Source organism: Poeciliopsis prolifica, unplaced genomic scaffold (assembly GCF_027474105.1).
Source record: "Poeciliopsis prolifica strain line A6 unplaced genomic scaffold, Auburn_PproV2 SCAFFOLD042, whole genome shotgun sequence".
Lineage (NCBI taxonomy): Eukaryota > Metazoa > Chordata > Actinopteri > Cyprinodontiformes > Poeciliidae > Poeciliopsis > Poeciliopsis prolifica.
The window spans coordinates 4,805,001-4,821,014 of record NW_026562417.1 but is presented as its reverse complement, the minus strand read 5'-3'; the positions used below and the strand labels follow the sequence as shown (position 1 = coordinate 4,821,014).

Genomic DNA, 16,014 nt, shown 5'->3' with positions numbered 1-16,014 from the left:
GATAAAAGTGGTGGAACAATTTGCAAACATTCTTTTAAATACATTGTGCAAAAAATTAATTGCAACAAAATCGCTCTGGGCTGAATGTGTTTCTGGATGCCAGTTTGAATCGTTCCAACACCAGATTTACCTTAATTAATACGCACAGTGGAAACCATTTGAGCGCCACGGCAGAAACTAACACATTCTTATTGGCCCTTGGAGACACAACTTATCAAGTGACAAGGAAAGAATTGCGCTCCTGTGTGCAGGTCATGAAGAGTAACAAGGTGACTGGAACAGCTAGATGTGATTTTTAAGAATCAGCTATAAACTCTTCTGATATCCATAAAACTGTTGCATCATCTACCACTTCAACCTGAAGGTCAGACCATGACTGCCTGTGGAACATGATCTGTACTGCACTGCAGAATTGTTACTGAAATATGTTCAGTAACAATTAAAAGAGATTATCTGATTCAATTAGACATAAGTAAAATGGTCAAATCCTCCCTTATGTCTCCACTTTGTGGAGTGTCTACTGACTGTCCAGCGGTCAGTTTGCATGGCAGCTGGTCCGGCATCGTACAGAACTGAGGCGACAGCAGCAGAACATCTTTTTGTTGGTCACAAATCTCCCAAGATAAACGTCAATCAGGAATATTGGTGGATTCACATTGGTTTTGCTTCTGAAGGCCGTCATCATCCTCATCACCACTTGTTTCACCCTCTAGTTAGCGCCCACCATGGCTCATCACATTCATTTTCTGACTACTGTGAAAGGGAGCAGATCGTGATCTGTCTTAAAGTGAGCAGTCCTGTGAGAACAGGATTTGCATCACAATATGTTTCACAGTTAATGAAACCACATGTGGAGGAAGGAAGAGGATGACTAACAGCTTACAGAAAGACACACCTGACTTGCAAACAGCAGCGTTGGGTAAGGCTTCCAGCACAGATAACACACTTTGCCTTCAGATGTCAAAGGTCAAAATCTATCTCAGACTGTTGGATTGTAGAGTAGGACCTGTCCCAATGAGCCTCTGTTCCTGCCTTTAGAGCAGAGTTTACACATCAATGATTGTTGGTTGATTTTGAGAGGAAAGCAACTTTATAAAATATGGATGAAACTTTTTGCATGCAAGTGTCAGATCTTCAGTGTTATCCCAAGAAAAGATTTGAAATATTTGCAGAAATATGAAGGATACTCACTTTGGTGAGAAAGTGTTTTTATTGCTGCTAATTGAAATTGCATTGTTGCTAAAATTATAAAATTTCAGTAACCACAATTGCCTTTCAAAAAATATTCAGCTTAGACAGGGATAACGGGCAAAAGTGTCCGGCAGGACTTTAAAAAAAAAGAAAAAAAAAGTGTTTACTCGCTGCTTCCTCTGGGTGTCAAATAAGGGGAGGTTCTCACTCTATATATGTAAAAGATTTCACACTGTGAAAAATATCATGAAATCTTAGGTCATATGTTTTACGATATGAAGCAAGAATGAATAAAAATGACACAAAATCCAAAGTTCACTTTCAAATCTTACTCCAGTCTTTATTGTTCTTTTAATTACATAAAAACTGGCAAACAATTTGCCTCTTCCTCTTTGGTTTACAACTCGACAACCAAAATGTCTTTCTCATACTTACAAAAACCTTCCATCTTTTACTTTCCCCTACGTACTTCGTCCATCGTTCAGACTTTCTTTAAGCTTCCAACATCTGACAGTTTACCTTCGCCGGTGAATGATCCCCTTCAGTTCCATAACAAAACTTTACCCGTCATATCTCTCTTCTTGTCACAAATCAACTTCATCTCAAAAACATCATCTCTTTTCCATATGCCATTGTTCTCTATGCATGATGCTGCAGGCAGCGTCCACAACTAAAGCTCCATGCAAGATGATCCACTGAAAGTGGTTTGTTTCATTTAAAAAGTCCGCTATAAAAAAACCAACATGGCTCAGTTCAAAATTTTGTTTGAAAACAAAACTCATCATTTCTTCTCATACGATCTGAATAGACCTTGGACTGATTGATTCTTAGTGAGAAACTAAGATCTGCTCTGGGTTTAAATTAATGCCTCTGCAGGTGAGAACAACAGTGTTCTGTTGTTTCAGGAATGTATAAAATCAAATCTGTACCCAGATTCATTTCTAGCTTTGTGTGGTGCATCATCGTCCTTACCAACCTAAAACAGTACTGCTTTACAATACCTACAAAAGCATACAATACACTTTAAAATAGAAAAATGTAAAACGTTAATTAGCCCCAAAATAGGTCTAAAATATTGTTTAAATATCAAATCAATAGTAAACAGGATTGGATTACAACCTCGTTCTTCACAGACTCACACAGATTGATGTGTGAATTCTGGCTCTAGTTTTCACCATGCTTCCCTTTTAAAGCAAGTCATGCACTTTTTCCACAATACTTAGCATGGTTGGGATGCACTAGTACATAGCTGCCGAAGAGGACAGTAACACAGAACACTGCTGGAATAATACAAACACACGCAGACACACATAAATAAAGTCCCACGGTTCTTTGTTCTGTTTGTATACAGCACACATCAGAGTGTCCACTGAGGAGGAGTCCGTTCTCCTTTTCACTTCACACCATCGTCTCCTTTCTCTTCCCTAAGGAACCCAGTGACCTCTTCTCCTTTTTGCTTTTGAGTGATGACGTAGAGAAGAGTGGTACCGACAGCGGCGAGGCCAGTGAGGAGGAGGAGTGAGAGGAAAGTGATGATGTTGTGGAGCTGGACGTGGAGCTGCCGCACGGCGAGCAGGGGGCGGACTGAGAGGTCTGCTGTGGGCAGTTCTCATCCGGCTCCTCCAGGTGGATGATGGCGGAAGCGGAGGACATGCGGCGCTTGGAGTGGACGTTACTCATGTGTGGACTCGGTGTGGAGGGGTCGCCTGTGGGCCTGTGAACTGAGATGGCGCTGCGGAGGCAGTTGAGCCACTGCTGCTTGTGGAAGACATCGTTGACCTGAAGCGTGTGGGACTGGGAGTGGCTCGGGTCTTGTGAGCGGACACGGAAAATGTTCTTAGCTGCAGAGGAAATGGGAATATAGAATTAGAGAAGGACAACAAAAAGAAATTGGATGTAGTATACAGAACTGGTCAGGTGAAAATTGGCCAAGTCCGGTATGGTCAAGTCGGTACACCAGTCATACCTTTCTCTGAGTTACTGAAGGCTCCTCTGAAAGAGCCGCCCATCCTGACATCCCCGTCCTGCAGGTCCTCCAACACCAAGTCCTGCACTGGGATGGGCTGCCGGTACACTTGGAAGCACTGTCGCTCGTTTCTGGTGACGGGCCGGGTCAGGACCAGAATCTCAGTGAACAGGAACACATGCAGCTTCTGAAATCAATCCCAAAACAGAAAAGAGTTGAAAACAGAGCTCTAGTTTGACAAGTTCCCTGGAGGAAGGTGTAGGAATGAATGTTGAACTAACCGTGCCACTCTTGTTGCGCAGCTCCCCATGACACAACAGACTCTTGCACTGTTCGATGCGAGGGTCTCTCTGTCTGTCGTCCAGATACTCCAGCTTCTCGATGTAGTACTGGCACTCGGACTCCCCCTTCTTTATGTTGATGTCGGAAAGAACGCCTTGGATGATTGTGATCTAAACACAACAGGAGCAGTGGTTATGATAATGGAAGTCTCTATAGAAGATGCCATTTCCTGTAGAGCGCCGGTGTGTGTACTTACAGCTTCCTCCAGGAGGCCGGCGTCGGGGTGGTCTGGTGGAGTGTGTCTGAGAATCTCCTTCAGCAGCAGGGGGTACTTGACCAGGCGAGAGCGTGGGATGTCGAGAAAGCTCCACAAATCCAGCTTTCGGCTAAATGGAGATTCCAGGCAGCGCTGCAGGAAGTCCTGCACCCGCCGGTCCTGCTTCTTCTGGTCTAGCAAGGCCTTGGCTGCCAGCTGGTTGCTGCAGTACTCTTTGTAGGCGTTGAGCCTGGGAAGCTGCAGGAGAGCCAGAGATTCTTTAGCTGATTGCAATCATCCAAAACACAAATTCAGTGACCACTGTGTTAGAGGACACCTACCCAGCTGATAACAATCTGCCCAATTTGGCCCACGGTCCCATCAGACCCTGTGGCTTTGGTGAGCCGGGCCAGCAGGTCTTCATGCAGGGGGATGTAGTCGTCCAGGTTACCGAAGATGTGCGTGAGCTCCTCCTCAGACATGATGGAGAGCTTCAGCATTGGGTCATGGTATGCCTGCAGGAGCAGAGAAAAGCCAACCGGGTCAGATTTCAACATCCAGCCAGGCTGACCGGAGCAGCTGCTAAGAATAGCTCTGTAAGGAGCTTTAGGGGTACGAGGCAAAGGCGGAGGAACTATTTTTGTCTTTTTTTTTTTTTTTATAGCTTCTGGCTCGGCTGCATAGATGGCCTGCCAGAGTTTGATTTAATATGTTTGCTTTTAGATGTCCTCCCTCGCCTGAAAGCATTTAAAAAGAACAAACCTTGCGTGCAAGCTGGAGGTCCTCGATCAGGTCGTGTTCTCCACGAGACAGCTCAAATATGGCCTGAAGAGAGGAGGGAGATTGTTAGCAAGCTGTTCCATCAGACTGACTGTAACAGTGGAGGGGAAGCTAATGAAAACAACATGTCTGACACATGAAGGACAAACTCGGATGCTCTGGTACGAGTTTCTGGCTTGTCAGGTTTATGTGAATTTACAGAAATGAGAAAATGAGGCCTGGATGGCTGAGATCTGAAGTTAATTACTTTCAGACAGATACAACAGAGACTCGTGAGACTCGTCTGGTACTCTGCTAGAATTCCTTCCTGTTTGGATTTCTGAGTACAGGCATTTTGCCATGTCTCATGTATTTCTGTGTTCCTGAGCTAAATCTCACCTCCTGGCGCTTGATCTCCTGTGTGGAAAAGGTTCCTTTCTGGTGGACGTCCAACGTCTCTGACCACAAGGTGCTGTTCCTTCTTTTGGGTGGTGTGGGTGCCGTTGGCTTGCTGCAAGGCTTGTGGTGCACGGCCGACGACTTGCCATCACCCCGGAAAGAGGCCTGGGCGGGGAAAGGGGTAAACGTTAGCAAAGTTGCTCAAAGTTCCTCGCATGCAAGAGGGGTCAGATGTCACAAGAGCTCACCTGGAGGGTCTGGCCGAAGCGCCGGACGGCCCCATTTTTAACCGGAGAGATGAGGCTGGCTAGCGACGTCACCCTGCCGTGTGGACGGACACGCTTGGTGCTGGGTTCCTGAACAAACACATGAAGGAAAACAGGTTAGTCTGGCTGTGGTCACGGCAAAGGCAAGTCTTCTTCATTCATTGTGCAGCAAGACAGAACAACTCAATCAGACCTGCTAACTGTGAAACCCCGGCAGGAAACTCAAAACACATTTACAAGAGACAAAACAGATCAAGTCAAGTTGTAAATCCTCTGTGTGAGGAGGATCTGGAGCCATGCAGACAGCCTGACGCGGTGGCTGACACAAATACTGGGGAGGAAGGAGCTCCAGCAGCTGTTGGCTCCATCATGTGAGGAGTGGAAGGCTAAGCCAATCTACTGAGCACAAAGACCCTTCAGACTGCTCATCTGCTGGGGTGGGGGTGGGGGGGGGTGAGTCTGGAGAAATTCCAGGAATGCATGAAAACGTGCTTCTCGTTTTTTTCAGTACTCCTGACAGCGGCTACATCTCCGGTGTGGAGCAGCTCAGACAAACCGGCAGAAAACCTCAACCGGCCTTGCACAGTGTAGAGTGTCAGGGCCTGCAGAGCAGAGTATACACCAGCGAGTTTAGACAAGCTCTCCAACAAACCTTGCGTGAGAGCAATCTTACACCTGAGCTGGGTGACCACTCCCCACCCCCTTCCTCACCCAGTCCTGAGGCTACGAGAAGTAAAAGAGATGCTCGACTCTGAGCCAACAACAATAACAGGCTGAGGAAATCAGAGAGTCGGAAAAGGGCAGGAATGATTTGAGCCGGTAGAGGAATCATTTCAAGAGTCTTCTGAGGTTCTCATGGTGGTGTGCTCTTTTTGATTGAGTGCTGAAGCTGCATGCCGTTTTTTCTCCTGACTCAGGCCAAGTGGGGTTTTGCCTTGGCTCAGCGAATGTGGGAAACACTGCAGCCATTGAGGCTCCGGGTGATGCGGACAGCTGTGGAACAGATCAGCTCGGTCTGCTCTGGCTGTGGTTGACACACAGTCTGCTGTGGTCAGAGTTCCTGCAAAGACCCCTGAGAACTTCCAGTACTTCTGGCAAGCGACAAAAAGAGATGCAGCGTGTCGGCTGCTCTGAATGCGGTCTGTGGCCTCTGGAGTTCAGACATGCTGGCCTCTAATTTGTAACCTTTTTATATCAGAAAAAAAACAACATTTTAAATCTAGACAAAGAGGGCTGAAAACAACAGTACAAGTAAAAGTGGTGGCTTTCTAAAGTCAATATTGGAAAAGCGTGCTGAGCGTTTTGCCCTTCCTGTTCTTTGGAAGGAGGCCCCAGAATAACAAAGGGCCACTAGTCCTGCTCTTTGTCTGCCAGTCCAGAGGCAGAAAAAAGTTGCTATTCCTGTCAGCCTAACTTTGCAGTTTCAGGTTGTCAGGCTGGATTCTGGAGTTTTGTTTTGCTTTTTTATACTTTGTGTGTACACTATCGGAGGAAATATGCCACTCAAGCTGTGTCTTTATAGTTCCCACTTCATCAACATCCCTTCCCGTTTTGCCCTTTGATGTAACTAAATTTACCCAGCAGATGACGGGAAAGATTTTCTAGGTTTGGCTTAGCAAGTGAAAACTGTGTTAAAATTGAGCAATTCTGTGAGAACATGGTTTGCATCATCATGTGTTTTGGAGCTTCCCCTTTCTGAAGATATTTACAGTTAATGAAACCACATGTGTGGAGGAAGGAACAGTGAGTTTTACTGCTTACAGAAAGGCACACTTGGCTTTCGAACACCAGTGTTGGGGAAGGCTTCCAGTAAAGATAACACACTTTGCCTTCAGATGTCAAAGGTCAAAAATCTAACTATGACTGTTTGGCTGTAGAAACAGAACAACCCCCTTCCCTGCTGCTTCATTGTTTGTGCTGCTTTGCTGACTGTTTGCTGACTGTCCTGATCTCATTGTAGCTCATCAAGACTGAGTCGCCTGCTGGGATCCAGCTCCAAGGGAAAACTTGGAATATACAAAGTTTACAACTCAGATACTGTGATAAACTCTGAGCTCCACAGAATCTGAAGCCACACAGGTCAAAGTCTCCTCTCACTTACAGTGCGCAAGTGTGATAAGAAACCAGGGTCAGGCACTGATTCACTCACAGTCACACACAGGACACACACTCATGGTTCCATGTGAAGCAGCCCCAGTCAAACATTTACAGGAGGATTCTCTGTATCTCAGTGTTGGTACCCTGTGACTTTCTGCCTTACCTCTGATTCTTTGTTGGTTTGGTTCTGGCAGTCTGTCACTTGCAGAGTCCGTTTGTTAGGCACCAAGCTACCCAGCTCATCGTAAGCCACCATAGCTTTCAGCAAAAACACAGAATCCTTTAAATCCTGGTGAGTGAGCTCCAAGTAATCCACAAAAATGGAAGTAACAGTTGAGTCGAAATGAATTGATCCACCTCCTCCCTACCTATAATCTTCCCTTTGAGACAACTGTCTCAGCTGCCCTCATGCACATACTCTAAACTTTGCTCTGAGACACACAGAGCAGGGCTGGGCTTTTATACAGCAGTCCAGGCTGAGGGGAGGAGTTGGTGCTGGAGCTCTGCATGTGCACAGTATGTGGACGTGAGGAGAAGCTGCCCGCAGGGTCTGTTGAACCATCCACATAATGTGAAAACACTAGTCAGAATTCCTAAGATCACAGGTAAATCTTACTGCTAACTAAGGTGATGTAAACAAAGCAGATAGGGGATCATCAAGGATGGCTCCTCGGACCCTGATCATAGCATTTAATGTGGGTTTATTTCATGGAACTGGGATGAAATGTGCAGTAAAGCCTGGCAAAGATTGTAACTTTTAGTTAGAAACAAATACATCTGAAGGTGGAAAAATAAAAGAGTCAGTCAATTCTCCCTCCGGTTCGGATCAATGATCAGCACATTTTTTTTCTACTTATCAAATTGATTAAATTTAAAAACCATCAACCAGTGCAAATATATAAATGTTAATATAATTCTTTCATTTAAGACTACTATCTATCAAGGATTTATTAAACTCATTAGAATACAGATATAAATAGAAAATAAAAATCTGTATTGGTGAGTCCTATTAAAAATTAATTTACTAAAATAATTTATCAAAGAGTTGAATGCAATGAAATGGTATAAAACTGCACACCGACACATACATCTAATATGACATAAGTGCAGAAATAAATTGTTGTTGTACTTCTTCCAAAATATATTGGAAGACTTGTTCCAGTTTCCCCCAAAATAAAACTAGATTTTAAAAAGCTTTATAAGCAACAGGACAAAAGCTGTTACAGCTATAAGGAACATTTTATGAGTCTCAACATATTAGGGTCATTACTGTATTGTACTGTATTGGTTGATAAATATTAGTGCGTGCTGAGTATTAAAGTGCACAGATGTTTCTCCAATACTGCTCCTCCCCCACCTGTTGCTGCACACTGCCTACACTTTTACCTCAGACATAAGAAACACATTTACCAATTACTTTCACTCAAACCTATAATACCATGAGGACCTCATGCTGGTCCAGACCTAGAGTGTATATTCATATATGTGCCCAAAGTGACATTAAAATGGGCCTAGAGTTTATGATTAGTTCCGTTTACGTCGTCTGCACTGCTGTGATCACTGATGTGCATTTAAGAGGCTGTTTAAACATCCTAATCTGTCTAACTACACTTCAAATAAGCACACATTGTTAAAGCCCAAGATGGAGTGTAATTAGTCTGGTATGGAGTTATTTAAAATGTTGCATATTGAATGAGTCATTCTCCTTAATAAAGTGAAATCAAAGTACAAACCACCAATCTATTTCTCAGGTCTCAGATGTTAGATGAGGTCGTTAATCAAACAGAGCTGATAGTCTGACAAGCCGACCCTGGGGGGAAGGGTGGCAGAGGAAGGGGCAATTACAATATCAATACCAGGGGCACAGTGGCACACTGCGCCACATATTCACCCTGAAACCTGTGTATTGAGGGAATGCAACTTCTGCAAACGTTCACTGATTTGTTAGAAGAACGTTTCAGGTGAAACGCTCAAAGAAGTATCTCTTTTCTTATTACTGTGCACCTAAATGAAGATGTACAGCCACACCTGAGGACTCCACACCCAAACAGTTGGTGCCTGGTTGAGACGCAGAGGTGTTGAACCCGATGAGTGCCTAATGGGCAGGAGTGGCGCTTCGCAACGTGCGAAAATGTTCTTGCAATCAGGACAAATGCACAAGCCTGTTCAGACAACCTGGGGGTGTGAAAAATAACACCAGCTTCTTCTCGGGCATATGTGCAAGTTTGTGGTGACAAAACACAGATGCAGATGGAGGCATGGAGATGTTAACACCATGTTCTTTGGGTTTGTTAGAGGACTCGTCTGGTGCAAACAAACGGACACTGTGTCTGATCCACATCAGCGTCAATACAACGGGTCGAGTTACTTTAGTTTACGGACCCATTGGGTCCAGTGTGGGCCGTAGTGAGTGAAAGCTCTGCAGTAGGAGTCAGAGGATTCACCCCGGGCTGTCAGAGTGTCTGCACATCGCTGCTGCTGTTACTCACCACAAGGAGAACTTGAGCTGAATCAGCTGTGCATCTGACCCAGCCGCTATAAAAACTAAACAACATGGCTAGACGTGCCTGTGCTTTCCGTCACACGCAGCTGCAGCTGGAGCAGAAGCAGCACAGGATTTGATCTCAGAGGGCTGTCGGGGAATGAGTAAGGCAACAGGCGGCTGGTTTTTCGCCTGTCTAAGCCATGGCGTGCCAGGGACAGACTGGGCCTGGAGGCCTGGTGGCTGCTGAGCTCACCTTCCCCTTCACATCAGCGCACACACAACCTAATTACAGCTCTGGAGCAGGCACTGAGCTGCCAGCTCAGGCTCTAGGAGCCCCATACACAGCAACAGGGCAGTGCAGGAGCTGCTGCCCTCTGCTGATGGACTCTACAGCTGTACTAAACAGTTCTAACACTGTTTTGGGTCAATGATCAATAACTTCACAATAAGCAGTAATGTCTATGTAAAACATTAATGTCAAAAAATATTCCCCCCACAGATTTCTGAACTTTGACTGGGCCACTGCAACAACAATTGTTTCCATGTATTTGGTTGTAGATTTTCTGCTGTGTTGGGGAATAATTCAGATTAGGCCAAGGTGTCAGTGTTTGACTTGAGATACTTTGATATAAAGAAGAATAAATGGCCGACTGAATGACTGCAAGATGCCAAAGTTCAGGGTGATAATAATTATCATTCTGTTGTAATAACATTAAAGCAGAATGATGCGATAATGCACATCATGATTATTCTTGTGGTTCTTCAGATGCAGCATCACCAACCTAAGTTGTGTTGCTGTATTATTAGAGAGAAGTTTTCACCTGCCAGCTCTGCCAAACAAGCCAGACCTGTCCAGTCGCTTTGCACAACTAATGTTCAGAACATTTAACACACCTGTAGAGCCTTACAAGGCTTGTTTGGTTTTGTTTGGACTTGGGGTCAGGGTTAAGATTGTTTAACCAGAATTAACATCCATTAATGTCCCAAGAATGGAAACTTTATTTAGTCATCATGAAGATGTATATTTTTTGAGAAGTAAATTTTTTTCCAGAGTAACTTCACCTGTTTTAATACTTTTTGGCAATTTGGATTAAAATAAACTTAATTTAGTTCAAATGTATATACCTCTCTGCCTTACAAATAAGAGGCGATGTATTCTATCCTAAATGCAGTTGCTTTTATCAGGTTTAAAGTGATTTAAATAAGTTGTTTCAGTTCTGTTTTTGGCATTTTACTTAGGCCCACTTTGAGACCAACATTTTCAGGATAACATGAAAATGTTATCCTGAAAATATAAATAAAAATATAAATAAAAACATAAAAGTCATCCCGTTTATTAAATATTGTGAGATTGTATCCTTTAGAAATGAAAGGAGGGAGATCAGTCTTGAAAGCCAATGCTTTTTTTTCTTGTCCAGTTTTATTTATTTGTTTTTTCCCCCATATTTATGCAGACCTAAAAATAGTTAAAAAGCAAATTTCATACATTTCCAGAGTGTTTAAGACGTGTAGGGTCCTGTTAAACATTTTGCTGTTAGATGATTATCTGACATTTCACACTCTGGAATGACTGTATAACACTTCTTAGCCATTTTGGTGTAATTTTTGTTCAGTAAATGATGAGGTGGAATCTTTTGTGTGCACTTCCAGCATTAAATTAAAATACAATGTTTCTTCTTAGATACTAACAATGCAAGACTGAATTGTAGCTATCAAGAATGGAATTTCTGTCTTAGAGTGTGAATGAAATATTTTCAGATAAGGAAACATGTTTCTGTAGAAGCGTTAGAACCCAGTCCACCCACACAGCACTCACTTTATAAAGAGACGGATGATGCAGAAAGTGATCTTATCATCACATTGGCCTGCAGAAACAAGGCAGACCTACAGAGCACTCAGTCATTACTCCTGTTTTGTCAGTGTTCACACCCAGAGCAGTCCTGGTTGCTACCAAACAAATCTCTCATAAACAAGACTAAAAGGGACACTGCAGACAAAACATTCTGATGGACCAATTAGGTGGGAAGATTGTGGAACAGAACTAGTTTAAATTTTCACCCTTGTTTGTTAGAAACGTTTACCTTCAACGGGAAAGTTTCTGAATTAAAATCTGAATTCAGATTTGGTTTCTTTGCTACCTACTGTAGTGTTTCAAGGGAAATACAAAAAAGTGCATTGCTCAAATCCACTTCAACGTCATTTAAACGTCTGCTCTGAATGATTTGTTATTGCTGGTAAAAGACAAGGATTAGGACAGGACCAGACTTGTGTGGTGAGGCCTTCAAATAACCTAACTCACTCTGACTAGTTCCACAGAAATTGTAGCAGCCAGTGAGATATTGAAACAGAAACAGTAATGTATTGTAACTGAAAACGTCCAGGCTTTTTTCCATTAAGATACAACCTCCTGTAGCCGTTAGGTTAATGTAGCAATAATGCAGTTGGTGATTTCTGGGAAGTACACATTCATTTAAAGCTGAACTATTCAGAAGAACTGTTGCTGAACTGGAGAGCTCCTTCAGTGCCAGATTGCTGCATCCTTAGTGCACAAAGAAGGGTTACTGTTGGTCCTTCCTCCCAGCAGCTTACACTATCACCATTCCAACTAACTGTTTACTTATATGCTGATATTTGCATGTTTTTACTCATTGTAATAACTAACATCTCAGCTGGTGTTTGTGCATCTTTGTTGTTGCACAGATTTTGTCACTTTTTGTAAATACATAGTCTGTTTTTAGTGCTCAAATACTGAAGGACATATTGGAAAAGAAAAATTATACTCTGCTGCACATTTCTTTGAAATATATTATCATATTTGAAATGTTTTATCATTTCTTTGTTTTTAATATATACTGCTTCTCAGTACTTCTATGCTGTTTCAAAGATTATGAAGCTGAACTTTCATGAATTTGCAGAAAATTACACAGTGGTGCATTTTTGACTTATTTCACTGAGAGAAAGCTTTTTTCGTCTAATTCTTATTTTTGACTTCTTTCACTGAGATCAACACTGGAATTGTTCAAAACACTAAAATATTTTATGCCTTTGAGTTACTTTGCTTTACTTGCCTGTTGCTTCACTGCAAATGCTGTGGGACTGATTCTGCTGAAGGTGAGTGAAAGCAATCTTCTACATGCATATTCATATGTGAATAATTCTAGAGTCTTCAACATGACCGTTTAGAAAACAACCTAGCACATTAACAACCGAAAGGATTCCTCCACGAGAAGCCGCTGAGTGTTAATCAGAGCAATACGAGGAACCAAAGTGACTTGATTAGACAGAAATTCTACTGAAGAAATCTGATTAGAATAAAGGAGTCCTGACCTTTAGCTAATCAAACCAGCTCCAGATATGCAGGCCACATGTCTCTGCCGACTCTGAAATGTGGGCGGACGCAGATTAGAAAGCTGATGGGGTGACAAGTTCATACGGGTTATTGCTAACAGTTTGGTAAACTGTGACTTTTTTCCATTTCATTGAAGAACATTTGAGACTTCCGTTCAGGTTCCTGATTGGATTCCTACCTGACAGGCAGATAAATGAACTGTGCCTGAAGCTACAGGCGTTCCTTTAGGACAACATTTTCCCACACATGAATGTCAATCACTAATGTGAGGAGACGTGCTCATTAAATGCCCACACATAAATTCATCTCACCCTTAAACATCTACACCCAGATATGAATGACCCCAAAAACAATGTGACAGCTGTCAATGTCAGTATTTGAGCTATTCAAGATTCATGTTTGGTGCAGACAAGCAAAAAAAAAGTACAACAAATGTAAAGTACAGCATTTTTAGTTATCGTTTTTCCTGTCAGTTTAAACCGAGGAAATAAGCTTTTACCAGATTATTCAATCTAAATGCCTTCCTGTGATAGGCTTAGTCACAGTTAACAAAAGGAGATGCTTCAGCAGATAAGACACTGCAGCTTAAGTAAGACAGAAAGCCAAGAAAGGCATTTATCAGTCAGTCCTAATGATGAAAAGCTGCAATGATTAGAACCTGGACTAAAACTAAAAGTGGGAGACCAGATTATGCAATCCTACCTGGAACGTTCATTGATCACAGTGAATGTGTTAGAAATGATGAGTTCACTTCCTGGGTGTTTCTTAGTTTCTTTACAAGATTATTATGTTGTCAAGACAACAGCTTGTGAGTCAATCATTGCTGAATGTTCTATAAATATCTATCAGAGTAAAACAAAGTCAACTTTGTAAAGGTAAGTGCTGCAGAGATGAGATCATCAGTCTATGTCAATATTTAGTTCCCATGAAGTTTTTATAAATTAATATTTTTTTGAACTTTTGTGATGTACCTTAAAGTCGAAGCTGAAGTTGCTGACGGAGTCACTGTCATCTTTTTGTCTATCCTTCCATTTCTGTAAAACAAACAGAGTACCACATATATCGATACCTTTTTGCATTATTCATCCCATTGATCATTAAATATTTTATCATTAAATACTGATGAACTATTTAAATATATTTTAGAGCCAGAAAACTTGCAAAGTTTAAACAAATCACAATCAGCATTTTCACAGGTTTTGAAAGCAGATAAATCATTTTAACACAAGTTGAAATATGGATAATCTCCTCAGAACAGAATATGTACTTCCACATTGTGAAACTGTCTTCAAATGCCTCAACACACTCCTTTGCATGGGTTGTTAGCGTTACAAAAAAAAAAAAAACTTTATATCAGAAACAAAGATCATCAGTGCAGGAAGTGCGGCAGAAATTATAGGATTGCGACGTAGTTTCTCAAGATCCTGAGAAATGTTTGATCATTTGTTAGCTTTTTCTTTGGGTGGTGGAGCCTAAACCAGAGACATGGAGGACAATTTGCAAAATTTTCTACAGTCTAGAGATGTCTCAGATGAGGATATTATGCACATGCAAAAAGAGAGACATGAAGCTGAAGTTGGTTTCTGATTGCAGCTTCATATTCAGGAAATGGCTCATTTTTCCACCACCTTCAGTAGCTTTCATCTAGTCTAGTTAAAAAAACTACAACACCTAATAGCAGAATATTTAAAACCAAGTGTAGGATTTGTGAAACCTTTATTTGATGTGTGAAACTTCAATAGAGGATAATTTCAGCACTTTTGCTCTCTATGTAACTTTAGGGGCTCTGTACCAGACCCATAGTCCTTTTGTTTTTGTTGTGCTCCCGTTAGCCCCTCCACTCCTAGTGAGGAGTTGAACAGTTTAATCAACAGAATATTTAATAGAATTTATATGTAATGATTTAATTTAATAGAATCAGCACAGCAGTATTAAATCTCTCGGTTTTTCCATTGTGTCTGATACAATACCTTCAAGTCAGAGCTGCAGTCGCTGATGGTGTCGGCATCATCCTTCTGTCTGCGTTTCCTTTTCTGGAAGGAAAACAGTAGGCTGAATTTCAGCATAAGATCAAAGGATCATACAGCTTCACATTCAACGTGGTGATGAACGATTTAGGTCCACTGCTTAGGATCCACTGGTCCTTCTGATGCTGAGACAGCGCTTTTTAGAACCAGGCACAGAATCTTGTCTGAATGCAAAGAAGCCACCAAAAGCAGACATGCAAACAGCCTCTGGTCACCCTGTTGGAACCTTGGACCAGTTCTGTCAGGAACAGGAACAGAATCAGGATCAGGAAAAGGTCAACAGGCAGCAAGTGAGAACAGAGACACAGCTTATTGTAAAAGCCTTAAGAAGCCCTGGTGGTCCCTGGGCCCCCTGGGGCCGTGCTACTGCCCATTAACCAGCAGGCCTGAGTGCCTCTGCATGAACACAAAGGAGGTGAAGACCTGCATAACCAACGAGGTGAAGAGGACCAAAATGGATACATAATGGTCAGGGGCGGGTGATGCTGTTTGTTTTCCCACATCCATAAATATCTCATGGCTGTTTCTCACCAACTTTAACTAACACCACCCCCACAAACACACACTTTTAACCTCCTGCTGCTTCTGACTGCTAGCTTTACATGACAATAAAAACTGCATTTTGTTCTGAACATGTTATTCTGTGAACAAACGGTTGAGTTTAAGAGAATTTGACTCAGCAAAGTTTCAGTCAGAGCCCCGGATGAGCCGAGCAGAGGGACGTATCTGCTGTCTTTAGTCTGCAGCAGCAGCAGAAAACCAGTCATGGCCTGTTTGGGCAGGACCTTGACATCATCTAAAAGTAAACAAAAGTCTTACCTTTCGATAACAGTGCTAAGGCTTATTCAAATGAGGATCCATATTTTTGTACACAAATCAGTTCTTTTCAATCCTACCAAAAAAAAAAAAAAAAAAAAAAAACCCCAGAGGGATTACA

At 42.4% G+C, this 16,014-nt stretch overlaps 1 protein-coding gene across 3 annotated transcripts in view; it reads right to left on the bottom strand.

Moving 5' to 3' along the window:
- Nucleotides 1-1,505: 1,505 nt before the first annotated feature.
- Nucleotides 1,506-16,014, bottom strand: part of net1 (neuroepithelial cell transforming 1) — a 14,577-nt gene continuing 68 nt past the window's right edge. Inside the window, exons 2-12 of one of the 3 annotated variants that reach the window (XM_055055754.1) lie at nt 15,897-15,969; nt 15,021-15,315; nt 14,022-14,084; nt 5,102-5,209; nt 4,854-5,018; nt 4,458-4,520; nt 4,037-4,210; nt 3,696-3,953; nt 3,439-3,609; nt 3,158-3,344; nt 1,506-3,032 (exon numbers count right to left, since the gene is read on the bottom strand). In XM_055055754.1, the coding sequence (XP_054911729.1) occupies nt 2,590-3,032; nt 3,158-3,344; nt 3,439-3,609; nt 3,696-3,953; nt 4,037-4,210; nt 4,458-4,520; nt 4,854-5,018; nt 5,102-5,209; nt 14,022-14,084; nt 15,021-15,116 (1,728 nt within the window). In that variant the 5' untranslated portion in view covers nt 15,117-15,315; nt 15,897-15,969 and the 3' untranslated portion in view covers nt 1,506-2,589. Of the gene's footprint in view, nt 3,033-3,157; nt 3,345-3,438; nt 3,610-3,695; nt 3,954-4,036; nt 4,211-4,457; nt 4,521-4,853; nt 5,019-5,101; nt 5,210-7,379; nt 7,653-14,021; nt 14,085-15,020; nt 15,316-15,896; nt 15,988-16,014 lie in introns of those variants that run through there. The other 2 variants (XM_055055753.1, XM_055055755.1) reach the window with 2 other exon arrangements.